Below are 27,209 nucleotides of genomic sequence, written 5' to 3'. Positions count from 1 at the left end.
TTTTTTTCTCTGTGTACTTCATTGCATTTTCTTTTCTACAGAGATTAATGAAGTTTTTTATTCTGAAATCTTCCATCTCAGTGTGATGCACATCCTCAGTGTTTCTAACCGGAAATGGAAATAAATGCTTCAGACGCTGAATGATCTGAGCTACAGACGTTTCAGTCCTCAAAGGTATTTTTTAAAATGTCATTGTTGTTGTTGTTGTTTTCTGGCTCTCCTCAGCTGATAACATTCATTTAAAAATGAATTCGTTACGTTACACGTTCGTTCATGTTCATTGATCTTTTCACGAACATTCACTCACATCTTCTCATCACTTTTTTCTTCGCAGCTCCGGAACGATTGTTATTTCTGGCCTCACCTTTACTTTGACACACGACGTCTTGACGTCACTTCCGCAAACAACATGGCGGCGGGCTTGTGGCGTGTGGGCTGCGGAGTAGTTTGCAGGTTTTTAACTTCACTTTTCTTTTTCTCTAAAATATTAAATTGAACAAGTCGTCATAAATCAGTGACGTGTTTCCTTTCTATCACGTGGCCGAAACGTGGCGGCGGTGTGACGTATTTGTCCTGTTAGTGAGGTGCAGTGAGGAGACAGTTTGACCTGGGATCCAGACTCTGTGCTGGTTTAATGTAACGTCAGACACGTGAACAGCGCGTGAGTAACATTAGCCAGGTGTGTCGGGTTTTGTTTTGTTGAACAGGTGAGTTTCACCTTGTCAGCGGAGTGAAGGGGCTCAGGTCACAGTGAGACTTTCTGATCACTGACACTGATGAGCTGAAATCAGCTGATCCGCCGACTGTTTCTTATATAAACACGTGATCACGCCGGTTCATGTATGTAAAGCATGTCAGGAACTCAGATTTTTACAGTTGTTGTTTTCCTTTGCAGAGTTTTTCCTCTGAGCTGCCGCCAGCAGCGTAACCTGAGCACAGGTGAGTGTCTGCTCCTCCTCTTTAGGTGGTGTATATGTTCTGTGACACAAACTCCTGATTGTTCATTTAACTGGAGTAGTGAGTTACACACAGTTGCCGTAGTGACGCCGTCCTGTGGACGAGTTTCTCACATGATTGAATGTACATACACACACGCGTGTTTCTGAATCAGCTCTGATCCTGTGGGTTTTTCTAAATCAGGCCTGAGGTGGTTCAGGGTGTTTAAACCAGGTGAGATCTTTGGACCAATCAGCTCTCTCTCTCTTCAGGTCGTGGCTTCCTGCCCCGCCCCCGGCCCCTTCCCCTCCTCTTGGTCACAGGTGGTGGTTACCTTGGTTACCAGCACTACAGGGGGAAGGGCCAACCGGAGGATGGAGCTCAACCCCCTCTGGCCACACCCACACAGGTAGGAGCCGATGGTTGTTCCCAGCCGAGGGAAATTTTACCCAAACACACACACAAACATGCACCAGAGACGGGGGGGATCGGTGCCTTGCTCAGGGGCACCACAGTCATGGACGCAAAGGGAGGGGGGCCGCATCTCCACCACCTGTATCCTATTGTGTTTGGTCAAGGGATCGAACAGCCGACGCTCCTGTCTCAGGCACCAAAGCTCCACTCTTTACTTTCTCCTTGTTTTTCCTCTTTTCTTCTTTTTATTCCTCCTTTTCTATTTTTGCTTTTCTTCTCTTCAGCTTGTTTTTTTTACTGCCCTCCTCCTCTTCCTCCTCCTCCTCCTCCTCATGTCTCCTTATTTTAAAACAAACTGCTGTGTCAGCATTTTGTAGTTGTATGGGAGCTGGACCTCCTGCTCCTCATCTAATGAGCAGGGACACGCCAGGTAACACACAGCAGGACAGTGAACAGTGCTGAAAACACTTTAGCATCCGTCCTCATCTTTTACTCGTTCTCACTGAGAACCATCTGTTTGTTTCTCTGAGCACAGTGAAAGCTGCCGACAGGTGACCTAAACACCTGTGTCCAGGTACGCAGCCTGTGAAGACCATCGGCTCTGAAACGGTGTATCTGTTTGCCCAGGAACAGACTTTGTCCTGATCTAGACTGAAGACTGAGGACTGATGTGGACTGATGTTCAGTGGCGTCACTGGACCTGCTGATGAAATCAGGTGAAATCAGTGTTTTTAGCTCTGATCTGAGGACAGACTGTGATTGGTTAACTGGGTGAAAGGTGACAGTGATGTCACTCTGACAGGTCACTCTGCCCACTGACACCTCACCGCTTCACTCAGGCCCCGCCCCTCTCCTCAGTGTCCCACCTACCTCCAGAGCAGTCCAGTCACTGAAGACATGGTCTGATTGGTCAGTCAGTAAGTGGGTAAAACAGAGGGAGGCTCTGATTGGACCAAAATGACACAGAGAAATAAAACTCTGATGTATTGAATTTATTTCTTAGTTTATTTTCTCATCAGTCGGTTTTTCTTTATCAGTGAATCCAAGTTTTAATGAAACTGGTTTTATTTTCACACCTGGATCCTTCATTATGCTGTGTGTGTGTGTGTGTGTGTGAGTGTGTGTGTGTGTGTGTGAGTGTGAGTGTGTGTGAGTGTGTGTGTGTGTGTGTGTCGTGGGGGGGGCTCGGTATAAACACCTCCCTCCCTCTCCCTCCCTGTCTCTTCTTCTTCTCTCCTCTCAGTGAGCAGGCTGCTCCCTCTCTTCTTCTTCTCTCCTCTCAGTGAGCAGGCTGCTCCCTCTCTTCTTCTTCTCTCGGGATATAAACGTGTTCAAACCGTCCGGATGTGCTGTCGGTCGTCTCTCTCTCCGGCGGCGGCGGCGGACCGTCGCTCATGGTGAGGTTCTTCTCTCGTCGTCGCTGTGGCGAGCGCCGGGAGCGCGACCTGTTGCGCCATGTGAGGCCGCGGCGTCGCGCGACAGATGGAGAGAGAGAGAGCGGGAGAGACGGAGGAGGAGGAGGAGGAAGGAGGGTGAGGACGAGAGCGACAGCACGATGCAGGTGGGAGGGGTCGGAAAGTCTCAGATTGAAAAACAACAACAACAAAAAAAACAGTAGAAGAAGAAGAGGTTACAGAGATAAAAGGTGCGCGGGAAAGACCTGAGGGCGAGAGACACTGACACAACACAGGGAGAGAGGAAGAGAGAGAGGCGACCCAGTTGGCAGAACCAGGGAGTGAGTGAACCGCTAACCCAGTTAGCAGTTCACACAGATTCTGCATTAAACATTACATTAAACTCGACGCGTCTGTGACTGAGCGTCGCTCCGAGGAATAATGAGACGTTTCCTGGCGTTTTATTGGTCAGTCCGATGATGACCTCAGGTTTTCATGTGTGAATTCTTCACACGTAGCTCGGGTTAAGTTTTTCAGAGCGTCAGAGATTTTGGGTGTTAGCATGTCAGCATCATTCTTAGTAGTGCTTTACAATTTGATGAAAACGTGCGATTGCGATTATTGTGGACAATATTGCGATTACGATATTATAAATGAATGGTGTCATGAGTCCACTTGCTTGAATATCAGGGACAACACAGAATAATTATAGTTTGTGTATTTCTCAACTCAAAACATACACGTGACAGGAAAAAAATACAAAACCTGAAGATTACACTGTTTGTTCCAAATAACTTAATATCACAAAATAAATAAAAGTTTGAAAATAAAGATATTTTTCAAAATGCATCCGTGATATTACGCTGTCTTTCACGTTACTTGGTTGGGCTTTTATTTGCATGCACTCGTCGATTTTTTTCTCTGTGTTGTCTCATGTTGATAGCGACTGGTCGTATAACCTCGGGAGGTAGCGACTTTAGCTTTGCAGGTTTTACACAGCACGTCTTGCTGTTCAGGGTTGTCACACCTGAATCCAAAGTATCGCCATACAACAGAAGTAGCATTTTTTTTCCGCCACCAACTCTGCTTGTCCCCTGTTCCTCCTCAGCGTCCATGTCTGTTACTACTGTTTGCTGAAAGCCGGGTAGTCACGTGACCGTACCTGCGGCTGCCCACAGCGCGTGGATGTGCCGTCAATTACTCCACATTGGTTTACATTAAATCGCAAATCGCAGTCTTTTATGCGGTTACGTAATCGCGCAGCGTGACATTGCGATTGCGATTAGATTAATCGTGCAGCACTAATTCTTAGCCTTCTTAAGCTAGCTTTACTTTAGCTCAGCTGGGTTAGCATCTCTGTTCTGTTAGCATCTGCTCCTCCTTCTCCGCCCACACACACACACACACACACAAGTTTTGTACTTCTTTGTGAGGACTGTCCTTTACATAATGTGTCCTCTGGCCACTAACTGTCCAAAATGTCCTCACAATGCAGAAATGTCCTCACTGTATCAGTCACAGTACCTTAACACCTGCCTGTCCACCTGTGTCTTATATTTTTACCATCAGTTTGTCTTTTTTTTTTTTGTCTTTAAAACTCAGAACCAAATTTCAAAATTCTTTTCAGAACCAAAGATAAAAAGTGATGTCATAGTAAAGTTTACAGCCAATCAACAACAGGTCTGAGGGCAGCCAATCAGGTTACACAGATTCAGTCATCTCTAATTAGGAGTGTAGGACCAAACATTTCCAGCAGGGGGCCACAGTGCACCATAAACAAAAGAAATCTCCAAATAGGAAATAAACCATCACGTTTTTCTGTTCATTCATTTATTTCTCCTCCACACCTCCACCCCACTGCTGTTCCAAAGTCACGTTAAATTTCATTAAATCTCGTTGTCATAATCAGGCTCCAGGTGCCTCGTTTGGCTATTCGTCACCGTCTGAGCATGCTCAGTGGCGGCGTGTGCCGTCCCGCCCCTTGGCGCCGCCAGCCAATTGCCTTCCTCTGCTATATCCTGTCCGCCAGCGCTCTGCGGCCACTGGCCAGTCGGGTAAGAGCGGCTGCTGAATGGCTTCTGATTGGATGAAAGTAAACAGGGAGGGATGGGAACAGCCATATATGTTCGTCCTTGTTTTGTCTTTTTTCTCTTTTCCTTTAGTTTCATATTTTCTCTCTCATCCCTTCACTTTGTCCTTTTTCTCTCCTCTTCTTTTCTCCTGTCTTAATTCTTCTCCGTCTCTGTATTTAAAGCGTCTGTAACCAACAGTTTTCTGTTAACGACGCATCAGTCGTCTCGTTTCAGCCGTTTTATGACACATTTCCTGTCTGGGTTAGTTTTCAGAATAAAAGCTTTTAAACCCCTCTGTCCACCACCTGCTGAGCAGCAGACAGACTCAGTCAGAGCAGCTGCTGAACATGGTGTCCCTCAGCAGCTGATGGAGACCAAACAGAGCTAAAAGACAGGGAACACTGGACTGAGGTCTGTCTCAGGGGGACTGTCCTCAGGTGGACTCAGATGTTGTGTTGAAGGTATGTTGCCATCAGATCACATGACCTTCTCATAAATATGGAAGTTTCCATCACTTCCTTCGCTCTGGACGAAACCATCAGGGCTCAGACTTTTTACGCAAGCTCGACGCCACCAGCCTCGTTACAGGAAGTCCAACGTCCTCTTCTTCTTTATTGTCTTTAATCTTGTTTTTCTCTTCTTCCTTAATGACTGAATCTGTTTTCTCATTTCTTCTCCTCATCCTCCTTTCCTTACACTCCTCCATAGACATGTTTATACTTTTATTTTTTACTTCAAATTTTTTTCTTTTCTTTTTGTATTTATTACACACAGGCACCTAACAGGGAAGTGCCACTGTAATTTCATTGTACATTGTTCAGTGACAATAAAGGCTACTCTATTCTATTCTATTCTATTCTATTCTCGCTCCTCCTCCTTGTTTCTCCTCCTCTCAAACCTTCTGTTCTTTCTTTTCCTCTTTCACTTTGTACAAAAGTTGAATTTGTAACAGTAAAATAAAGTTTTCTCTTCCTCTTTAAACTCAGTAAATGTTCAAACTGTAGTTTCCTGGTTTCTCCTTCAGGTGGCGTTGTACCACTCCTTCCCGACGCGCCTCCTCTCTCGGACCTGGGGTCGTCTGAACGGGGTGGAGCTCCCCACCTGGCTCCGGAAGCCCGTCTACTCCCTCTACATCTGGACCTTTGGGGTCAACATGCAGGTCAGGGTCAGGGTTAGTTAGGGTTAGTTAGGTAAGAGTGGTCACAGATACAGACGGACAGTTCACTGCGATTGTAGATTTAGATGTTATTTATGACATTTTTGAGATTTGTGACTCTTGTCCATTTTTATTAAACTGTCTCTGTCTCCGTCTCTGTCCAATAGGAGGCGGCGGTGGAGGATTTACATCAGTACAGGAATCTGGGTGAATTTTTCCGTCGACGTCTCAAACCTACAGTCCGGCCGCTGTGCGCCTCCTCCTGCCTGGTAACGCTCGCTGTTCAGCTCAGACACAATGCATGATGGTAGTTGGAGTCAGTGCAAGAGTTTTTGCATTTCACAGTTCATTTGGAAGATTTAAGCGGAGAGTGATGCATCTGAGAATTCATAATGATAATAACTGAAAACACAAGGTGTAACGACGGCCCGTCAGGTCCGTTTCCTTCACGCAGACGCAGAACGTCGGTGAAACCTGTGGTTCTGTGATCAGACGCCAGCTCTGCTTCCTTCTGGCAGATCTCTCCGGCTGACGGCAGAATTCTCCACTTTGGTCGGGTGAAGAACTCAGAGGTGGAGCAGGTGAAGGGGGTCACCTACAGTCTGGAGAACTTTCTGGGTCCACAGAAGCAGCATGGCAGTGGTAAGGCCACGCCCACTTCACCCCAGCCCATGTGACCTAACCTATGACAAACCTGTCAGATACACGTGTGTTCATCGACCAAACTGAAGCTTATTTAAAATCATTCACTGATTCTGTAAATGTAAAGAAGGATTTAAATGTGTGGGTTAGTTTCTGATTTTTCAGAGATTTGATCAGATGAGATGAATTCTGCTTCACAGTGTGTGAGACTCACCTGTGCTGATCTGGGACTCACCTGTGTTGACGTGGAACTTGTTGAGCTGCCATTTTGTCTCTGTCTCTCTCGTTAGACTCGTCCTCCTCCTTCAGGGACCTCCTCCTGTCCTCCCCGGACAGCGACCTGTTCCACGTCGTGGTCTACCTGGCTCCAGGTGACTATCACTGTTTCCATTCACCGACAGACTGGAGGGTGGATCTTCGACGTCACTTCCCAGGTGAGCGTTTGTTCACCTGTTCACCTGTTTGCTTTCTGTTGTCCGCCCGACCTTCACCACTCTCTCTCTCCTCGTCAGGCTCGTTAATGTCAGTTAACCCGGGCGTGGCTCGTTGGGTCAAAGAGCTCTTCTGTCTTAACGAGCGTGTGGCGCTCATCGGCCAATGGCAGCACGGCTTCTTCTCATTAACGGCGGTCGGAGCCACGAACGTGGGCTCCATCAGGGTTTACTTTGACCAGGTGAGGATCCGTGGATCCGGCAGCAGCTCAGCTCTTTGTGACGTAGCGTTTTTTTTACAGTTGCCAGAAAATGATGAGAAATTTAAAGGAAGAAGATGATTTGGATTTTTCAGACGTGTTGTCACGTCCTGTAAAATAAACCACATCACAGCAAGCAGAGCGGAGGCACAGGTGAACACACAGGTGTCACCTACAGAGCAACCAGGGAGGAGAGAGAACACACACACACACACCATGTAACACCATCATTACATTTTTAATTTATTAATATTTTATTAAAACTGTTTTCCCTTTAAAAATGTTTTTATCATTTCATAAAACATCGGTTTCATTTCGATGTGTTGTTGGCGGTCAGCAGTGTTGCTGTTGCTGTTGCTGTTGTCGCTGTTGCTGTTGCTGTTGCTGTTGTTGCTGTTGTTGTTGTGTTGCTTACATTAATATTTCCTGTGATTATTATTGTTTGTTCTGTAAGTGACTGAGTTGTCTTCGTCCTCAGGAGCTTCAGACCAACGCTCCTCGCTACAGTAAAGGCTCCTTCCACGACCATAGCTATGTTGCCATCGGCGACCAGTTGTTGAAGGCGACTGATGAAGGGGGCGTGGCCTTACAGAGGGGGGAGGCGATGGGGGAGTTTAACCTCGGTTCCACCATCGTTCTGCTGTTCGAGGCTCCCAAAGACTTCAGCTTCAACCTGCAGCCGGGACAGCGAATCAGAGTGGGGGAGGGGCTCGGCAGCCTCTGATTGGCTGGGCGGACACAGGGCCAGAGGCCTGAGGACGGGACAAAGTTTAAGACATTGTGGATCATTTTCTACGTAAGGAAGACGCGGTGGAGGATGTGAAAAGGATGTGTTTGTTTTTATGACTTGTTCTCCCAGAATGCCTTGTGCCTCATGACGGGGAAGATGCCAAACTTTTCTCTCTCCCTCTCTGTATTTCTACTCTGTCTCTATGTCGCTCACCCAAATCAAACCCCATGAACTAAGCAGCTCCTTTAAAAACATTCAGACACAAAGTCAGTTTTATTTTTTCATCAACTTTAAGTCAAAGTTTCCACAAGTTCAGATGTGAAAAGTTCGTCCACTGACTCAGGTCGAGTGTTTGTTGTTCATCTGATTGGTGGAGACTCGTCAGGATGCGTGTGATTGGTCAGAAAGAAACATTAATCATTCATTTCTCCCTTAATGTCATTTTCATGTTAAATCTGTAATAATGAATAAATATTTTCTTCTCACACTTTTGTTTTTATGCAAAATATAAATTAAAATTTAACATATTTACTGATGTCATGGTGGCGCAGTGGTTAGCACTGTCGCCTCACAGCAAGAGGGTTCAAACCCCGGTCTGAGCGGTGTGGGGTCTGCATGTTCTCCCTGTGCCTGCGTGGCTGTGTGTGTGTGTGTGGGTGGTTAATCTGTCTTTGTGTGTCAGCCCTGCGATTGGCTGGCGACCAGTCCAGGGTGAACCCCACCTCTCCCCCGTAGTCAGCTGGGATAGGCTCCACCTCCCCACGACCCTGACGGGTTAAGCGGTAGAAAATGGAAATTTACTGATGTGCTGAGATGATTCTACTGAAAGGAGCCAAGGAAGGAGCCAGGGAAGGAGCCAAGGAAGGAGCCGCTCTTTGCAGTGAGAACCGTTAACTTTTAAAACATTTCAGCGATAATCTTTTCTGACATTATATCATACTAAATATCACATTATCATTTTCAAATTAAAACAATCTGCAGTTTAAACTGAACAGTTTTCATGTTTTCTTTGTTTTTATTTTGAAGAGTGTTTTTAGAAAGTTGAATTTTCTTGTTTCTAAGTGATGAAACGATCAAACGCAGCTTTTCACTAACAACAGTTAAGTCTTTATTCTGTTCAAATAAAGTTTTTACATCAGCTAAAGCAGAGTCTTAGCCCCGCCCCTGGCAACACAACCAGCAGCACAACCAATAGGACAGCGGCGGGCAGCAGTTGCCATAGCGATGGAAACGCGGCTCAGCCAAACCACCGTGTGACCAGCCGTCGTCAGCGACCTCCTTCCCCAGCCACAGCTTCCCGTCCTGAGACGCATCTCTCGCAGCCTCCCCCTCCCTGCGACCGGCGCTCCAGGAGGACGAGGAGCAGGAGGAGGTGCAGGTCTGCTGGGCCTTCACTCCCAGGAAGGAGGCCAAGTCCAGGTCCAGACCCGCTGCTCCTCCTCTGGGCCGAGGCGTGTTCTGTCGACACTGAGGACATGGGATCCACACCTGGAGGGACAGTTTGTGTCTTCAGCCTGAGCTTATAACAGGTTACCTGCCCCAGAGGCTCCCGGTCACCAACGTGTTGAAAGCTGCTAGCTTCATAACGTTAGCCAGTAAGTTAAACTCAGGTGAGTGCTGATGATGTCATCACTCACCTGTTCGTTGATGACCGTGTCCAGCCTTTTCAGACACGCCTGGCAGAAGGCATGGCCGCAATGCAGTCGCCGGGGCAACCGCATCGCTAAGTCGTAGCTGCCGAAACACACGATGCACACCAGGTCCTGTCTCCTCGGCAACGACATTGACTCCATGGCAACAGAGGAGAGAGGAGGCGGAGTAGGGGGGCAGGGGTGACAGGTCACTTCCTCTTCCTCCTCCTCTTCTTTTTTTTTGTCATCAGACATTTTGTTCTGATTGGACAAAGAAGAAAAGTTTCTGTTTTTCACTAGGACCAGAGTCAGAGTCAGACTGGGACCAGGGCCAGGGTCAGACTGGGACCAGAGTCAGTGTCAGACTGGGACCAGTGTCAGAGTCAGACTGGGACCAGAGTCAGAATCAGACTGGGACCAATGTCAGAGTCAGACTGGGACCAGTGTCAGAGTCAGACTGGGACCAGGGCCAGAGTCAGACTGGGACCAGAGTCAGAGTCAGACTGGGACCAGAGTCAGACTGGGATCAGTGTCAGACTGGGACCAGTGTCAGAGTCAGACTGGGACCAGGGCCAGAGTCAGACTGGGACCAGAGTCAGAGTCAGACTGGGACCAGAGTCAGAGTCAGACTGGGACCAGTGTCAGAGTCAGACTGGGACCAGGGCCAGAGTCAGACTGGGACCAGAGTCAGAGTCAGACTGGGACCAGAGTCAGTTCGTGTTGATCAGCAAAGATATTTTTCATACGAATGAAACAAACAATTTACAGCAACTGTGATTGGTCAGATTCTTCACGTCATCACAGACTCACCTGGATTTTTTCTTCTTCTTGTTTGTTTTTCTTCACATTCTCTCGTCCTCCTTTCTGTTTATTGTTTACTCTTCTTGACGTCTTTCATTCTGCTTTTTCCTTTTATTTCTTCCTCTCTCGTTTTTCAGTTTTCCTTCCTTCTTCTCGTCTTTTACTCCAGTGTTTTGTCTCCTCTCATCCTAGTTTTTCTTCTTCTCTCCTCGTCTTTTATTCCACTTGACTTTTCACTCCGTTCCTTGGTCAGTCCTTCCTCTCCTTTTTCCTTTCTTCTTCTTTTTTATCGTTTTCTTTCTCTTTTTGTTTTTATCAGCTCTGTCTTCTTCTTTCTTTCCTTTTCGGTCTCGCTGTTCTCTCTCTTTTCTTCTCTGTTCCTTTGTTATCGTCGTCAGAGAGAGAGAGAGCCACCTTCATCAATAATTCAACCTCGCTCGCCCAACGCTCGAGTCTCTGAGTCAATTCATCATCAAACAGTTAATGAAACGAGTTTTTAACGTAAACTTTCCCACGAGCTCAGAAACATCAGTCGAGTTTCTGATTCTGTAAAAAGCAAAAATATCAAAAATAACATGAAGCATTTCCTGTAAATAAAAATGTAGAAATGAGACAAAATCAATAACAGATCAATACTTTCACAATGATACAGAACTAATGTGTAAATATAAGTTTACATATATAACAAATATTCAGATTTAAACTTTGATCATATAAAATTTGAACACATTAAATAATCAATAATCTGAACTGTAACCTGATCAGCCAATAGAAAGTTGAGGTTCTCAGGTTTCTATTGGCTACTGGTGTCAACCTATCAGGTTACAGCTCAGCGTGGACAGACTGAGGTTTCCACGGCAACAGAGAGAGACAGAAACTGTAACCTGTGTAAAATGCGTGTGCGTTTACATGTGCGAGGTTGTTTTTTCGCCCTGAGCTTTGTCTGCAGGCGTCTGCACTCAGCTGTTTTTACTGATTCCAGATCAGAGAGTGAAAGACGCCTGCAGTCGACTGACTGAATGACGTGAACACAGATCAGTTTACGTTTCAAACAGACTTCAGTCACTTTATCGGAGTTCATCTTCACGTGCTCTTTATTTGCCCTGATCCATAAATCAATCACAGAACAATAATCTGATTCCACACTCACACATTTTTACACTTTGACTTCAAAACCTCCTTCAAACTAAAATGTTCTGAGTCGCTGTCATGAAAAAAAAATCGAAATACTTTATGGAAAAAGTTTAACACTTTCTGAAAAAAAACAAACAAAAATCATCATCGTAATCATTTCATCTGACGAAGGAAAAGCTGAGTGAAACTGAATCAATACAAAACACAAAGAAAAAAGAAAGAAATCTTCTAAAAATGTCCAAAATCTCCATTTTTCTAACGTACACAGGTGTTTCAGGAAATTTCAGCGTTGCTTTCTAAAAAGATCTTTGAAAAAATCCTGAACATTTGTGTGAAATTCAAAAGTCATTTAATAAGAAAGAAGCTTGTTAGTGTCAGACGAAGGTTAAATGGATTCATTGCTGTAAAATCATTCACCTCGTGTTTCACTGTCAGAATCACAGTGATGATGAAATTACATTAATAATTCATTAGTTTTAGTCACTGTTACATCAGTGGCGGCCATTTTGTGTCTAATCTGCTTCAACATGAACAAACGTCTGATCTTTCTCTGGTTTTTAAACCAAAGAAAGAAAAATAAAGTAACGGATGAAAAATGGACGAACGAGGGAGGAAAAGCTCTGCGATCACAAACGTTACATTAAATCTGGTTTCAACATTCATGTTATTTTGCTTCATCAAATAATCGTTGTTGTTAAAATTATGATTCTGTTTGTCAGAAAAACCTCAACTCAAAGTTCACTTACCTGCTTATTCCTGAAGCTTTCAGCTGCGTTGCTCAGTCTTCTTCTCTGAGCTTCAGAAATATTTCAGTAAGTGGACCTTGAGCTCTTGTCTGAATCTTGATGATTCGTCTTTAAAACTTCATCTCAACTTCATCTCAGTTTTTTAACCTAAACAGGAAGTTGATAGTTTTTTAGTTTTCCACATTAAAATGACACAAAATGGCCGCCACTGAGAAACAACTTTCTCAAGTTCACAACCTTTCCTTCCCTCCTTTCCTTCTTTCACCTCCTCAGTTGTGTTCTTGTTTCCTTTCCTTCCTTCCTTTGACATTTCCTCAGGGGAATAACAGAAACATTGACCCATGAATAAATAATTCTGAGCCAATCAAAATCCTCCTGGTGTGCTGACATCACATCCTGTCACTGTGATGTCATGTCCCGTCATGCTGATATCACTTCCTCCTCCTGCAGCGGTAGCAGCAGGCGCGACACCTGCCTCCCCCCTCCTCCTCTCCCCCTTTGTCTTCCTTCACCATGTATGGTGGCGGGGGGGCGGAGCTCGAAGCGCTGTACGGGTTCCCGTCGTGACTGCTCAGAGCCACTGGATTGGCTATCACTGTTGCAACATCATCAGAGGGGCGGAGCTTAGCCCTCGGGATGGTCACCTGACCGTACGGATTGTCCAGGGAGACGTTGATGTTTGATGACATGATGGCACGTCAGGGTTAAAACTGACCAGTCAATCAATCGCTCCAGCAGTCAGGGTGAAAGAGCGCTGTGGAGAACGGAGAGAAGAGAGAGAGGTTAACTGGGAAAGGAGGAAGAGAAGACACACTGCTGTCCACAAACGTTTGCCTCCATGGTTTATTTTGTTCGGTGTATGATTTAAACTGAACTCAACTTCCCAGAATTCCTCAGACCTTCACACCTACACCTGAACTCACCCTCCACAGTGAAGAAGTTCCATTAGCACCAGCGGCTGCGACACAGAGTCCGTCAGCCTCTGGCTCCAAACACAACACCACCAAGCAGGTTTACGACTCTACGACCGCACGACTCTACGACCGTACATGTACACGTGTTCTTAGCAGGAGATTCTTAAGTTTCTTTGCAGAAATGTTTGATAAACTGAAACATATAAACACTGTGACCCCTCAGGAACCAAACGTCTCCACGCTCGTCCTCAGAGCAGATTCAGATTCCTAAAACCATTTCAGGCCACGCACACCTGCTGCTGTGGGACACGGTCGGTTCTGCTGCAGTTTGAACAAATGTTTAGTAAAAGCCTGAAAACGTTTTCCAGCATCACCTGTGTGACCTGCTGCTGTGCTTTGAGCCTCTTACATGCAGTACTTTCCTTGATACTCTGTGAATTTTACTTTTAATACTAATGTAAGTTTTGAATCCAGGAAGTTTGACCTGTAACAGACACCTGTCTCTTTGTACTTCTACTGAAGTAACATGTCGTCTCTGTACACCGTGGAGCTGTGAAACTTTAACTCGAGGTGTTTGTGCTCCTACATACAGGAAGAGCACAGGTTTGTTTCAGCTGCGGACTCACCTGCTTGGAAGCCACAGGTGTTTCCTCTTCTTCTTCTTCCTGAATCTGTCCTTTATTGAAGCACAAACTTCTTCCTCTGTGGTTTTATCCTCTTTCTTCTTCTTCTTCTCCTGAAATGAAAGAAATTCACAAACTGAAGGAAAAGACACAAACAATATAAATCTCTCTCTCTCTCTCTTTTTCAATGTGTGTGTGGCTCGCTCAACCGCCTCGCCCAAACCTGTTTTACCTGACGACACTCCCCCTCTCTCTCTCCCTGTTCATTCTTTATGGAGCTCGACCGCTCTCACCTCAAACCAGCCCCCCTCAAAAAAACAATGGAGGTGGTGGTGGGGGCCTTCTTTCTGTGTCACTTTACCTCTCTACCTCCATTCATTCCCTATGGAGCTCTCTCTCTCTCTCTCTCTCTCTCTCTCTCTCTCTCTTTGGCAGCAGGTCTTATTGTTCTTTGTTTATTTGTTTGTTATTTTTCCAGCGTTGAATGAAGCGAAGCATCTTCGTGCTGTTCTGTTCCACCTCTGCTTCAGTCCAACGTTCTCTGTCTCTGAGTTTATTGAGTTTCATCTGTGTTCGGCCTTTTTCAGGAGCTGAAGTGTGTGTGTGTGTGGAGGGGGCGGGGTTAGTAACCGGTCAAACAGAAACTGTTCTCTATGTTTCATTCCTACACGAAGCCCCGTCCACATGTTGCTCCTATTGGCTGAATTTCACAGGTGAGTGGTATTTTTCAGTTCAGTTGTGTTTACACAGTCGTGACAGACGTTATCTCAGTGCTCTTTTCAGACGCAGACTCAGAGAGGACGAGTTTTCCTGTGGAACCAGTCTGGGCTCAGGAAGCAGGCACACTCTGATTTTAAAATCAGGCTTCAAACCTTCTGTCTGACAAAGCTTAGAATCAGTTGTAGTTCCAGGTTTAGTTATTCTGACTAAACTTAGTCTCAGTTATTTCTACAGACTCTGTCACAGCTCAGGATAAAGCTCAGAGTAGGACTGGCTCAGGAAACTGATCCATCCCTTAGTGATGCTGCTATAGGCCAAGGCTGCTGGGAGACTTCCCATGATCCTCTGCACACCTCTTCTCTCTGTCTCTGTCCCTGTCTGCAGGTGTATCTGTCTGTGGTCCTGGCTCCGTCTCTAACACATGACTGTGTTTAATGTCCCACTCTGCTTCAGATCCATGTTGGATCCATATTCTCTGCAGACTGTGATGAAACAGCTGTTTGCTCCTGTGCTCTGTCTCCTATCACAGCTGTAACCTGCTGAGCACAGGATCCACTAACTGTTCTGGGATCTGAATGCTGTGCCTCTAACATCGTCCACTTCCTGTGTGTATCATGTTCTATATGCTGCATGTCCTTCTCCTCTCCTCCATTCCCAACTGTCCGATCTTCCTCCTCTTCCTCCTCTCCCTCCTCTCACCCAGCCCGGTCCTCAGCAGGAGGGTCCCCCATATGAGCCGGGTTCACAGGGAGCTGTGTCTGCTGATCTGGGGTCAGACTCTGGGTCTGTGTAAAGAGCTCTGAGACAATTCTGACTGTGGAAGGAGCTGAATAAATAACACTGAACTGAATTTACATGAATGGGCCGTTAGTGTTTGGTCAATCGACCATCACTGGTCCCAGAAACCAGGGTCCAGGCTGAAGGCTGTTTGAATACCTGTTACTGTGGAAGTGAAGCGGTCAGGTGTGTTTTTCTCTGTTCTCCACAGAATCACAATCACAATCAGAAAACTTTATTGCCAGGTTTGTTACACATAAACAGAAACTTCATAAAAAGACCCTGCCCCCCCGCGCCCCCCACCCCTCCCCCTTCCGTTTCCCACGGAAGCCCCTCCCTTCCCTGTTAGCCGTTAGCCGCTTAGCTCTGTGGCAGGACGACAGGAGGAAGAAGAAGCCGGGAAAACGGAGGAGAAAAACGCGGACAGCCGGTGGAGATGGTCCCGGCGGAGGACGGCAAAGAAGTGCGGTGACCGGACAGCGACACTGCCGTAGGAAAAAGCTGCTTCCCGGTGCGTTACTGTGGCTGAACACGGCCCAGGAGAAGTGGAAAAACAGCGAGCCCTGTCCCGACTCTCCCTCTCCTCCTCCTCCTCCTTCACCCTTTCTTTATTTACCGGTAGAAATGCGCAGAAAAACGACAGAGACAGAGAAAAGCGGGCTGTATGTCGCTGTGTTTAGTTGTTAGTTTGTGGTAAAGCTGCTCTGAAATCTGATCAGCCTGTTTGTTAGCCTGTTAGCCTGCTAGCTTCAGTCTCTCGTTGGTTTTAATGAGCGCAGCGGCTAGCGTTAGCCTGGTTCAGTTTAAGGAATTTGAAGTTCATGAGTTTAAGAAAAGATGAAAATGAAGTAGTTTCATGTTGAAGCGGGATCTGAGAGGTTTGGAGGGAAAAGGAAACTGACGTCAGACGGTTTGTTCGTTTTCTGAAGTTTGAGTTAAAGTTTATTTAATTTTTATGTTCAGGATCAGTTCAGAGGCCAGCTGCTGTTAAAGCTCTGTCCAACTGGGACAGCTGTTTATCAGTGGGACAGTGAGTTCAGTGTTCGATCTCAGGACTTTCACAAACCTTTTAGAAAAATGTCTTTTTTTTTTTTTTGAGAAATCTGAAAAGTGATTTAAAGTTTTATTGGATCCTTGAAGATAATCTGTAGTGTGATCATGTCTGAAGCTGATGGTTTTATAGAAGTGATCAGTGTCCTCACTGTCCTCACTGTCCTACCTGCTTTATCTGTTGCTTTTTTGCTTTGAGGGTTGTGAAATCAGTTTGAATGTGTTTGCTAAGTTTTTAAGAAGCTTTGAGAAACTTCTGGACGCTGTGACAGTGAGTCGGTTGTTAGCAGTGGTTTGTTCAGACCCGTGTGGAGCTGCAGGATGTGACCTGGGTGAAGGAGCTGTGTGTTAGCAGCTCTTCCATGTATTAAGATGTGTGTTGTGTAATTATGAGACTGTTTTAATGCTGCACACATTTTTATTGAGCTGTCTCTGTTCTCTCTCCACAGACAATCATGCAGTTATTCCCTGCTCGCCCTCGCCGTTAGAGAGAGAGAGAGAGAGAGTGTGTGTGTGTGTGTGTGTGTGTGTGTGTGTGATCCAGGATGGGGTTTGGTCGGGATCTGAGAAATTCCCACGAGGGCTTACTGAAGCTGCAGGACTGGGAGTTAAAGGTACACATGTCCACACAGTGTTCGTCTGTTCAGGAGCCTGTTCACTGTGTGTCTGTCCAGACGCAGCCTCACTGTTCCGCTTCACTCTCGCTGCGACACGTCGCCCCAGAACATGTTTTACATCACATGACCTGTACTGGTGATGTCACACAGAAAACTTTTTGGTGCTTTTGTTCCACTGGTGTTTAACCTTAACACCTGTCACCACGAACAGGTCGATTTTCCAGCCGTCTGTTTGTGGGTTGGTTGATTTGATCTGCGTTGACCTGCGGGGAGGGGGCGTGGTCTGTGCGGTGTGATCCAGTTAAAGGGGCGGGTCGAGGTTGTGTTTTCAGGTTTGGATCCTGATCAGAAACATCACATGTATTTCTGTTGCTGAGCTCAGTGAGCTTCATACATGTTATACATCATACATGTTGTCAGGCGACTTCCTTCCTAACCCTAACAATCACTGAAAATCAGCAGCAGGAGGTGAGACAGCAGTTTATGGTGCAGGGCTGAGAATCACTGGTGTGACTGAAACAACGTGGATGTGTGTTTGTCGCCCTCTAGCTGCTGGAGACGGTGAAACGTTTCATGACTCTGCGGGTGAAGAGCGATAAGGAGTACGCCGCTCTGCTGCTCAGCATGACTCAGCAAACTGAGAAACAGGAAGCTGCCGACTACGTCAGCACCGTGAGCAAGGTGAGCTGAGTCACCTGTCCATCAGTCCTGATGTCTCTTGCCCAGTTTCAGAGCCAAGTCCTGAACCTCGGAGCAGGATCTCCCGTTAGCCAGATAACTTCAGGTTTAACTCAGGCTCTCAGGGTCACGTCGCCGTGGTAACTTCTGTTGCCAGATCAGATCAAACCAATCAGATCACTGGAAACACTGAGTCATCAGTCCTACAGGATCCTGACAGGGACAAAAGAGTTTCCAGTAAAGTGCAGAATAATAAACAGCATCAGGTGTGTCTGTGGGTGAGCGGGTGGTTTTTCATGTGTTCACTCTGGGAGAGTTTCTCACTGAATCACTCCATCAGAAATATTCACACACTCTGACTCCTGCCTGACTCCACACCTGTGGATGAACTGTACCTGAGTTTACCTGCAGGTGTCACCGTTTCTCCCCACATCATATTCAGCTTTATTCATGTTAATTCATGTCATATTAACACTCAGCCTCTGTCACATGGCCGAACTCAGAGCAGGTAAACCCAGAGAGAACTGAGCCAGATGAGAACCTGCTTCCTGATCCAGGTGGATCCAGGTGATCCAGGACGGACGGTGAAAACCAGATAACATACACAGATCCTGGATATGTTGAACCTCTCTCTGTCTCTGTGTCAGTCGTGGTCGCAGGTGATTCGTCAGACGGAGGCGTTGGGTCGAGTGATGAGGAGTCACGCCGACGACCTGAACTCTGGTCCTCTTCACCGCCTGGCCACGTTGATCCGAGACAAGCAGCAGGTGAAGAAGAGCTACCAGAGTCTTCATCAGCAGCTGGAGAGCCACAACCACAAGGTCTGCTGGGAAGTGCGTCTGTTAGGGAGGGTGGGCTTGGGGAGGGGGGTGTACGTGTGGGATCTGACAGGTGTCAGTCTGTGAGTTTAATGCGTCTGAAGCTGTTGGAATAATTCTTTCTTAGGAATCCTGTTGTTGTTTGTTGTTGCTAGGTAACCAGGAGCGACCTGGAGAAGCTCAAGGCGACGTATCGTCAGCTGAGCCGTGATGCAAACAACGCCAAAGAGAAATACAGAGAGGCTCTGACGAAAGGTTCCTGCTGCTCACGCTTCATGTTTCTGCACTTTAATTCTGAAAAAAGCTGAAAAGTCAAAGTTTGAATTTTGAAAAGTTTGAAATGTGAAAAATGTTAAATGATCAGAAAAAATAATTGGTATTATTATATATTGTTTTCACCAGACAGGAAGTCTGGTTTCAAACAGGGTAATAGTTCCACCAGCTAGCAACAGGAAGTAAGCCTTATACGACAAACATCCTTTAATTAGGTTTGTGATCATGTTGGTTGGACACAGGAAGTGAAATGTCCGCTGCCACAGTCCATACAGGAAGTAAGGTGTAAATACCCCTTTAGTGTTCAGTGGTGGTGAAGATGAACGGCGGCGGCAGCCGACATCATGACATCATCCCTGACGTGTGACGTGTGAGGGTCCGATCAGCACTGCTCGCAGCTTTAATTTTGTTTTTACATTTACGTGTTTGTTGATTTTCTGTCGTAAAGTTTTACAGTTTCTAACTGAGTGAAATGTCAGAGTTTCACTTCCTGTTCTGGTGTTTTTAAAATAATGTTTTAGAAACTTTTTCATACTTTTCAGGAAATTGCCAAACTTTCAGACCTCGTCTGCAAAACTCTTACAAAAGATTTACAAACCTCCTCTGGTCCAATCACAGGCCGGGAGGCGGAGCGTGCCCGAGAGCGTTACGACAAAGCGACAGCGAAGCTCCACAACCTTCATAACCAGTACGTGTTGGCGGTTTGCGGCGCTCGAACGCAGCAGGAAGAACACAAACTCTGCGCCGCTCCTGCACTGCTCGACGCCCTGCAGAGGATGCAGGAGGACATGACACTCGCTCTGTGAGTCACATAGCTGCTGACACGTTAGCTGACACGTTAGCCGACACGTTAGCTGACATGCTGACATGTTAGCTGACATACTGACATGTTAGCTGACACGTAAGCTCTTTAACTTAACCACGTACGGACTCGTGTAGCAGACGTGTGTGATGCGTGTCTCTGTGTTGCTGCAGTAAAAGTATACTGGAGGAGTACTGTGAGATCAGCAGTCTGCTGACGGAGGAGATCGTCAGAGTTCATCAGGAGATCTCAGCAGCTGTTCAGCAGATCGACCCGTTGGCAGAGTATCAACACTTCATTGATGCCTACAGGTCAGAACGTCTCCGAGTCCGGCTGTGGTTACCGTGGTGACCGTGGCTGCTGTGTGTTATACATGAGTATTGATCTCAGGTCGATACTCATTAATTATATAACAACTCTCTCTCTCTCTCTCTCTCTCTCTCTCTCTCTCTCTCTCTCTCATCCCTGGTCCCTGTGAGAATGATGTTGCTTGCTCCTGGTTACCATGGTAACCATGTTTGTCTCTCTTTCAGGTCTCCAGAGACTCCGGAGCCGAGCGTGGAGTTCGACGCGTCTCTGTTGGAGGAGACGGACAACCTGCCGGCCAATGAGATCCTGTGGAACACGCTGACGGCCGACAGCCTGCAGGCCATGTGAGCCACTTCCTGTGGCGGCGGCTCGATGGAGCCGTTCTCTGAGCTTTAACACGATTTCAAACTTTAGTTTCCACCCCTGAGAATTTTTTTGTTTGTTTGTTTGTGTGTTTGCTTTTCAGGTTGTCGTCAGCGACGGAGGAGCTGACGCTAACTCAGCAGAATCTGAGGACGAAGGAGGCGCTGGCTGACGACCTGGACTCCAAGATCCAGACGAGTCAGCAGAGTGCTGAGAGGAGGAGCGAGTGAGTCGTTGGAGACGATGACTCAGCATCTGTCTGGTTTCATGTCCCCTCTCTCTCTCTGTGTCCTGACTCTCTGTCTGTGTCTCCCGCCCTCAGCTGCGTCCTGCTGCTCAGTCAGAAACTCTCTCTGCTCGAGCTTCGTCACGCTGTCCAGTCGCTGCGTGGCTCGGAGGCCCGCCTCGCCTCCCAGAAGGCCCTGCTGGACGCCAAGATGGCTGCCACCTCCACCTCGCCTCCCCCACCACCACCTCCCCCTGCTCTGCCGTACGAGGACGACGCCCGCTCCGTTGGATCCACCGTAAATATTCAATTATTGATTAGCCTACGATTGTGTGCACAGGAACTAGAACTCACTACTGACTTTCAAAATAAAGGCTCCTTTTTCTTATAACTTGGTTCACAGGCTCTGAACGTTTGATGTTACAACAGCTGATGGTGTTCACTCTGTGTGTGTGTGTTTCCTGTGTGTTCAGGATAAAGCGAAGGAGAGGAGCTCTCGGTTCGACACTCTGCGACACTCTCTGGCCGGAATGATCCGATCTCCTAAAGCCATGCTGGGCTCCTCGACCTCGGTGAGGTTCATCTTCTGTCGGTCTTTGACTCTGAGCAGGTGAACGTGTGCGCGTCAGGCTGTTGTTACGAAGCTGCAGCACGCTGGGCTCCACGCTCGCTTTCCCACCGGTAGCCAGTGACGTCGCGTGCTAGTGCTCGTGTAGTGTTTTATCCTGAGCGGTTTCTCTGCTGAACAGAAGTGGGAGGGGCTAAGAGTTACAGGTGACACTCTGCTGACCTGGTCACATGTTTGGAGCTGCCAGAATAACTTTCCCCTCGTTACATGTGTACTTTTTCTCACCCGTCCGTCTCCCCCTGAGATGGGAGGTCTCAAGGAGGAGGAGGAGGAGGCGGCTGCTGTAGGACGATGAAAGTGCAGCAGGCTGAGTCAGCAGCGCTGATGCTGAGGGGCATCAACACGGCGTGATGTCACGACACATGAACGCGGCCACTCTCAGTCTGAAGCACGGCTCCAGCGGACACACAGCTCACAGGGAGCTGAAGCTCCTGCACAGCAGTGATGGACGCTGTTGAAGCAGAGGTGTGAGGGCGTGAGCTGACAGGGAGCAGCGTCTGAGCGCGCTCCAGTCTGCGGCACATGCTCGTCTGTTTGTAACTCGACCCGTTCACAGTGCTGTACGGTTTCCTGGGAGGTTAGAAACCACACAGTCACCGAGCTGAGGAACCACGGTCGTCCTCATCATGTGTCCCACTGCGTCCGAGTCTCGGGTTTACTGTTCATTCTTCCTGTTCAGGTTTGTTTCCTGTCAATAAAGTTTATTGAATACACTTTAATAATGAAGTTCTCTCTCCTCCCCTCAGCAGTTCTTTGATGTGATCCCGACGTCGGAGCGCCCCCTGGCAGAGCAGGAGTGGTATCACGGTGCCATCCCCCGCACAGAGGCTCAGGAGTTACTACGGCAACAGGGAGACTTCCTGGTGAGGGAGAGTCACGGTAAACCCGGCGAGTACGTCCTGTCTGTGTTTTCTGATGAACAGCGACGACACTTCATCATCCAGTACGCCGACGTACGTACGAAACTCCGCTCTCAGTAACTACGTGTTTATACAGCACAGAGGGTTTTAACCTGCGGCGTCTGAGCTCAGTGTGGGAGGGGCCAGGACAGGGACGGAGGTCTGAGCTCAGCAGGTCCACAGATGTCCCTCTGTTCTCAGATCCCCCAGGTTCAGACTCCCTGTGCTGTGATGTGTATTAATACATTTACAGTCCTTTATAAAACATCCCTGTAAAAACTGACATGTGAACACCCCCACCCTCACCCCTCCCCCTCTCCCTCTCTCCCCTTCTCTCTCTCTCTGGTAGAGTCAGTACCGTTTTGAAGGGACGGGTTTCTCCACCATCCCTCAGCTCATCGAGCATCATTTCTCCACCAAGCAGGTCATCACCAAGAAGTCTGGAGTGGTGCTGCTCAACCCTGTTGTCAAGGCAACCGTTCACATATATATCCAAACATACATGGACATGTTGCAGTGCGCTGGCGTGTTTGAGTGCAGGCGTGTGGATGTGAAGTGAAACGCTTTGTGTGTGTTTCAGGATAAGAAGTGGATCCTGAACCATGAGGACGTGGTCCTGGGAGACCTGCTGGGAAAGGTGAGCTGCACCATTCGCCTCCGGCTTCATTCACTTTCAATTTTAACCTCTCCCTGGCTCCATATCCCATCATGCCCTGCTGTCTGCTGGTTACCAGGGTAACTTTGGCGAGGTGTTTAAAGGGACGCTGCAGCGCGATAAAACGCCAGTCGCCGTCAAAACGTGTAAAGAAGATTTACCGCCGGAGCTGAAGATCCGCTTCCTGTCTGAGGCCAGGTCTGACTCTCATTACTCACACATGTAATTCTGCTGCAACAAACGAGAGGAAGAAGGCAGGTCACGCTTACACAGGAACAAACAGTACCTAACATTGGCAGTGATGAACGTGTTTTTACCAGCAGCAGCTGCAGGACGTTAAACCGTCACGCGGCGTCATGAGTGTCGAACAAAGTTTTGGTTTTTAGTGTCACACGTGTTTGGATAGTGAATTCAAAATGGACAACTTCCTGTTAGACGTGTCCACTGAGTCTGTGTGGTCGTAGAGACCCTCCCACCTGATGTGGGACAGTGAATTCTGCTTTCTGATTGGCTGCCTGGAAAATGTGTAGCTGTTCTGATCGGCTGGTGTCTCATGCTGCCTGTCTGTGATTGACTGCAGAATATTGAAGCAGTACGACCACCCAAACATCGTGAAGCTGATTGGTGTTTGTACTCAGCGACAGCCGATATACATCGTCATGGAGCTGGTTCCTGGTGGGTGGAGCTTCACTTATCCTCTGTTTTTTTCTTATTGAAAATATTTGGTCCGTCTCTAAAAGGTGTGTTTGTGTGACCCCTCACTGCATCTGTCAGGTGGAGACTTCCTGTCCTTCCTGAGGAAGAAGAAGGACGAGTTGAAGACAAAGCAGCTTGTTCGCTTCGCTCTGGACGCTGCTGCCGGCATGGCGTACCTGGAGAGCAAAAACTGCATCCACAGGTAACTCACACCAGTTCGTCTGTTTACCTGAGACCAGCTCTCCAAAATACAGTTCACATGAAAGGCAGGTTGAAGGCTGTTATTCTGAAAGACCTGCAGCTTCCAGAAATCAGTTTACAGTTTAGAGCTGGTTGAACTGGTGGAGGTCAGTGGGTCAGGATTAACCTGTCTGTCTCCACCTGTCTGTCTCTCAGGGACCTGGCAGCCAGGAACTGTCTGGTGGGGGACGGCAGCGTGTTGAAGATCAGTGATTTTGGGATGAGTCGTCAGGAGGACGACGGGGTTTATTCTTCATCTGGTCTCAAGCAGATCCCCATCAAATGGACTGCACCTGAGGCCCTCAACTACGGTATCACCTGTCTCACACCTGGCACACACCTGTCTCACATGGCTATAAACGACAGGTGTTTACTCACTGTTACTCCCCCCGTGTAATCAGTGTCTAACTTTGTGTCCTGATCTGTGATTGGCTGCCGCAGGTCGTTACAGCTCAGAGAGCGACGTGTGGAGTTACGGGATCCTGCTGTGGGAAACCTTCAGCCTGGGGGTGTGTCCTTATCCCGGGATGACCAATCAGCAGGCCCGAGAGCAGGTGGAGAAAGGTAAGCTGCTGTCAGAGAGAGGGATCCGACCAGCTGAGGGGACAGGAGCCTGTCTGAATTTGAAACCACAGAAACATGACACAAGCCCCCTTCCCCCTCCCTCTCTGGTTGCTAGGTTACAGGATGGCGTGTCCTCAGCGTTGTCCTGAAGACGCGTACAAAGTGATGCAGCGCTGCTGGCAGTACAACCCTGAGGACCGACCCAAGTTCTCCGAACTGCAGCGAGATCTTGCAGCCATCAAGAAAAAGTGATGAGACAGAAGAGATTAAGAAGAAAGCTGAATCATCATCAGCAAAGACGAGTCACTTTGTTTTTTGTTTTATTTTTTGTTTTTTTAACGTTAAGTGGGCGTGGTCAACACATGGGCATGGCGAACCCATGGCGGTTCAGAGACACTGACACGGAGTGAAACACTAAAAAAAACTAAAGTCCAGCTGTGTGACGCGTCGGCACAGACTGGGCATGTCTGTTACCAAAACACTCCGAAAATCAGTATGTTAGCGTTTAGCAGTTAACTGATAGCTGAACTCTCAATGAGCTACGTTGTAAAGAACCAAACACTGTCAGGATGGATGCAGCTAAGCTAGCTGTGTTAGCATCTGAAACATTAAAAGCCGACAGCGGCTCGTGTTTCACACTTTAACATGACTCCAACGTGCCAATCACGTCAGCAGGTGACAGCGAGCTTTAGGTTACTCTGACAAATCATTCGCCAAAATCTGCTAAAGCTAACATGCTGACAGAATCCTCTGATCATTTTTATTAGTGAAAAACACCAAAATCTTCAAAAAGAGCTGAAACTTAAATAAGCTAAACACACAGAGACGGAGCTGAGATTAAACAGGACACACCTGAAGCCACACCCCCATCACTACTGCAAACGTGACAACAGAGCAACACTAAAAGCAGTCGAACTGCTGAGGACCAATCAGCTGTCAGCACATACATAAACTCTGATTATTTTTATATCTTCACTATTTCTATTTTTTATTTATTATCTTTGATTTTAATTTTATTTCTTTTAAATTTCTGCCAATCATCACACGGACCACGCCCACTCCAACTTTTTTTCTTTTTGTGTTCCAGGAAATGTTTTTGACCAATCAGTGATTTCCAGATGGTGTCGTTAGGTAGAAAAAAAATAAGAAAGGTGCCCAAAGTTTTTATTTTGAAAAACAAAAGGCAGAAGGACAAAGAAAAGTTTTAAAATAAAACGTCTTAAAATGGCTCCTCATAAACAAATCATCAGCACTTACTCAGCATTTTTCAAAAATCCAAAAAATACATAAGAACGTGGAAATGTGTGTAAAAGAATCGAGGGTCCTGATTGGTCAACATCACTTCCTGTACCGTGTGAGGGCGGAACCTAAATGTTAGCGATGTCAGAGCTACTGACTGTTACTGTAAATAAATCTAATGTTTTTACAGGTTTTTCCTTCTTTTGTTAAAGTTTTTCTGTTTTTCTGTTCGAACACTAATCGTCTGTTTTTATATTTGTTTACGCTCTTTATCAAAATATTATCGTAGCATTTATTATGAAAATAAAACAAATATGAACAAACAGCTGACGTTTGACACTTTTTAAAAACTGAGTAGAGAAAAAATCATTTTAACATTTATTTTTCTGACAGTAAATTCTGAGATTCTCTCAGGAAACACTCGTCCAGCGGAGCTCAGACTTCGCTGCTGTTTAACCTGACGGTCGACTGAACTGGATTAACTCGAGCTCATTAAAAGTATAATTTCCAAAATGATTTAAAATCTGTGACGCGGTGAAGTGACAGCTGAGAAGTTTTAATGCACAGAGCAGTGCAGTAATCTGAGCTGGCTCAGACATTCTCTGCTCTCATGCATTTCATGTCTCTGCTGCAGGAATTCTGAGTTCAAGCTGCTCAGTCGCTGAAAATCAGCTGTGATCGATAACGAGCGAAGTCTCCTCAGCAGCTTAATTTCTGTTTAACAAATTTTTCGACCTCAAAATGTCACAAAAAACGTCATAGTATAGTATGGCGTTTTTTTCGGCCAAAAAAAGTCAAAATTTTTTTCGACCTCAAAATTTCATAAAAAACGTCATAGTATAGTATGGCGTTTTTTTCGGCCAAAAAAAGTCAAAATTTTTTTCGACCTCAAAATTTCATAAAAAACGTCATAGTATAGTATGGCGTTTTTTTCGGCCAAAAAAAGTCAAAATTTTTTTCGACCTCAAAATTTCATAAAAAACGTCATAGTATAGTAAGGCGTCAAAATCGGACAAAAAAAGTCAAAATTTTTTTCGACCTCAAAATTTCATAAAAAACGTCATAGTATAGTATGGCGTTTTTTTCGGCCAAAAAAAGTCAAAATTTTTTTCGACCTCAAAATTTCATAAAAAACGTCATAGTATAGTATGGCGTTTTTTTCGGCCAAAAAAAGTCAAAAAATTTTTCGACCTCAAAATTTCATAAAAAACGTCATAGTATAGTATGGCGTTTTTTTCGGCCAAAAAAAGTCAAAATTTTTTTCGACCTCAAAATTTCATAAAAAACGTCATAGTATAGTATGGCGTTTTTTTCGGCCAAAAAAAGTCAAAATTTTTTTCGACCTCAAAATGTCCTAAAAAACGTCATAGTATAGTATGGCGTCAAAATCGGCCAAAAAAAGTCAAAATTTTTTTCGACCTCAAAATTTCATAAAAAACGTCATAGTATAGTATGGCGTTTTTTTCGGCCAAAAAAAGTCAAAATTTTTTTCGACCTCAAAATGTCCTAAAAAACGTCATAGTATAGTAAGGCGTCAAAATCGGACAAAAAAAGTCAAAATTTTTTTCGACCTCAAAATTTCATAAAAAACGTCATAGTATAGTAAGGCGTCAAAATCGGACAAAAAAAGTCAAAGTTTTTTTCGACCTCAAAATTTCATAAAAAACGTCATAGTATAGTATGGCGTTTTTTTCGGCCAAAAAAAGTCAAAAAATTTTTCGACCTCAAAATTTCATAAAAAACGTCATAGTATAGTATGGCGTTTTTTTCG

At 46.2% G+C, this 27,209-nt stretch overlaps 3 protein-coding genes across 11 annotated transcripts; 2 read left to right on the top strand and 1 right to left on the bottom strand.

The window, feature by feature from the left end:
* Positions 1 to 107: 107 nt before the first annotated feature.
* On the top strand, positions 108 to 8,520 carry pisd (phosphatidylserine decarboxylase). Of its 3 annotated transcripts, XM_041059363.1 has the most exons (10): positions 108 to 174; positions 335 to 453; positions 896 to 939; positions 1,209 to 1,345; positions 5,841 to 5,975; positions 6,140 to 6,241; positions 6,491 to 6,614; positions 6,905 to 7,048; positions 7,127 to 7,287; positions 7,784 to 8,520. In XM_041059363.1, the coding sequence occupies exons 2-10, from the start codon at positions 410 to 412 to the stop codon at positions 8,027 to 8,029; spliced, it is 1,137 nt and encodes a 378-aa protein (XP_040915297.1). In that variant the 5' UTR covers positions 108 to 174; positions 335 to 409; the 3' UTR covers positions 8,030 to 8,520. The 3 variants fall into 3 exon arrangements, with proteins under 3 accessions (XP_040915297.1, XP_040915296.1, XP_040915298.1); XM_041059362.1 differs by lacking the exons at positions 108 to 174; positions 335 to 453; positions 896 to 939; positions 1,209 to 1,345 and adding exons at positions 1,433 to 2,066; positions 2,634 to 2,747; positions 4,654 to 4,798; XM_041059364.1 differs by lacking the exons at positions 108 to 174; positions 335 to 453; positions 896 to 939; positions 1,209 to 1,345 and adding exons at positions 2,616 to 2,747; positions 4,654 to 4,798.
* Positions 8,521 to 9,155: 635 nt separating this feature from the next.
* rnf224 (ring finger protein 224) lies at positions 9,156 to 14,458 on the bottom strand. Of its 4 annotated transcripts, none has more exons than XM_041059750.1 (4): positions 14,108 to 14,458; positions 13,888 to 13,997; positions 9,673 to 13,101; positions 9,156 to 9,523 (listed from the first exon to the last, which is right to left on the bottom strand). In XM_041059750.1, the coding sequence occupies exons 3-4, from the start codon at positions 9,919 to 9,921 to the stop codon at positions 9,188 to 9,190; spliced, it is 585 nt and encodes a 194-aa protein (XP_040915684.1). In that variant the 5' UTR covers positions 9,922 to 13,101; positions 13,888 to 13,997; positions 14,108 to 14,458; the 3' UTR covers positions 9,156 to 9,187. The 4 variants fall into 4 exon arrangements, with proteins under 4 accessions (XP_040915684.1, XP_040915683.1, XP_040915682.1 ...); XM_041059749.1 differs by having other exon boundaries at positions 14,117 to 14,458; XM_041059748.1 differs by lacking the exon at positions 14,108 to 14,458 and having other exon boundaries at positions 9,673 to 9,927; positions 10,477 to 13,101; positions 13,888 to 14,101.
* A 1,271-nt stretch (positions 14,459 to 15,729) lies between these two features.
* fer (fer (fps/fes related) tyrosine kinase) lies at positions 15,730 to 25,493 on the top strand. Of its 4 annotated transcripts, none has more exons than XM_041059170.1 (20): positions 15,730 to 15,892; positions 16,881 to 17,045; positions 17,598 to 17,729; positions 18,374 to 18,547; positions 18,700 to 18,799; positions 19,436 to 19,619; positions 19,793 to 19,930; positions 20,153 to 20,272; positions 20,395 to 20,517; positions 20,614 to 20,815; positions 20,991 to 21,089; positions 21,895 to 22,098; positions 22,394 to 22,516; positions 22,625 to 22,681; positions 22,779 to 22,897; positions 23,280 to 23,374; positions 23,474 to 23,597; positions 23,792 to 23,946; positions 24,077 to 24,199; positions 24,315 to 25,493. In XM_041059170.1, exons 2-20 carry the CDS (start codon positions 16,977 to 16,979, stop codon positions 24,449 to 24,451), a joined length of 2,478 nt encoding a protein of 825 aa, XP_040915104.1. In that variant the 5' UTR covers positions 15,730 to 15,892; positions 16,881 to 16,976; the 3' UTR covers positions 24,452 to 25,493. The 4 variants fall into 4 exon arrangements, with proteins under 4 accessions (XP_040915104.1, XP_040915105.1, XP_040915103.1 ...); XM_041059171.1 differs by having other exon boundaries at positions 21,892 to 22,008; XM_041059169.1 differs by having other exon boundaries at positions 21,892 to 22,098.
* Positions 25,494 to 27,209: the final 1,716 nt, after the last annotated feature.

The sequence above is a fragment of the Toxotes jaculatrix genome, chromosome 16 (genome assembly GCF_017976425.1).
Source record: "Toxotes jaculatrix isolate fToxJac2 chromosome 16, fToxJac2.pri, whole genome shotgun sequence".
NCBI classification, from domain to species: Eukaryota; Metazoa; Chordata; class Actinopteri; family Toxotidae; genus Toxotes; species Toxotes jaculatrix.
Note: the sequence above shows the minus strand (reverse complement) of the source record. Positions and strands in the feature narration are given on the sequence as shown.

Coding starts and splice junctions, on each gene's coding strand:
- pisd (XM_041059362.1), top strand. CDS start 2,029: ATGTTCAGTGGCGTCACTGGACCTGCTGATGAAATCAG. Junction 6,242..6,490: donor TGTGCGCCTCCTCCTGCCTG/GTAACGCTCGCT, acceptor TCCTTCTGGCAG/ATCTCTCCGGCTGACGGCAG. Junction 6,615..6,904: donor ACAGAAGCAGCATGGCAGTG/GTAAGGCCACGC, acceptor CTCTCTCGTTAG/ACTCGTCCTCCTCCTTCAGG.
- fer (XM_041059169.1), top strand. CDS start 16,977: ATGGGGTTTGGTCGGGATCTGAGAAATTCCCACGAGGGCTTACTGAAG. Junction 20,273..20,394: donor GCCGACAGCCTGCAGGCCAT/GTGAGCCACTTC, acceptor TTTGCTTTTCAG/GTTGTCGTCAGCGACGGAGG. Junction 23,947..24,076: donor ACCTGAGGCCCTCAACTACG/GTATCACCTGTC, acceptor TGGCTGCCGCAG/GTCGTTACAGCTCAGAGAGC.
- rnf224 (XM_041059750.1), bottom strand. CDS start 9,921: ATGTCTGATGACAAAAAAAAAGAAGAGGAGGAGGAAGAGGAAGTGACC. Junction 9,524..9,672: donor ACACGGTCATCAACGAACAG/GTGAGTGATGAC, acceptor CTGTCCCTCCAG/GTGTGGATCCCATGTCCTCA.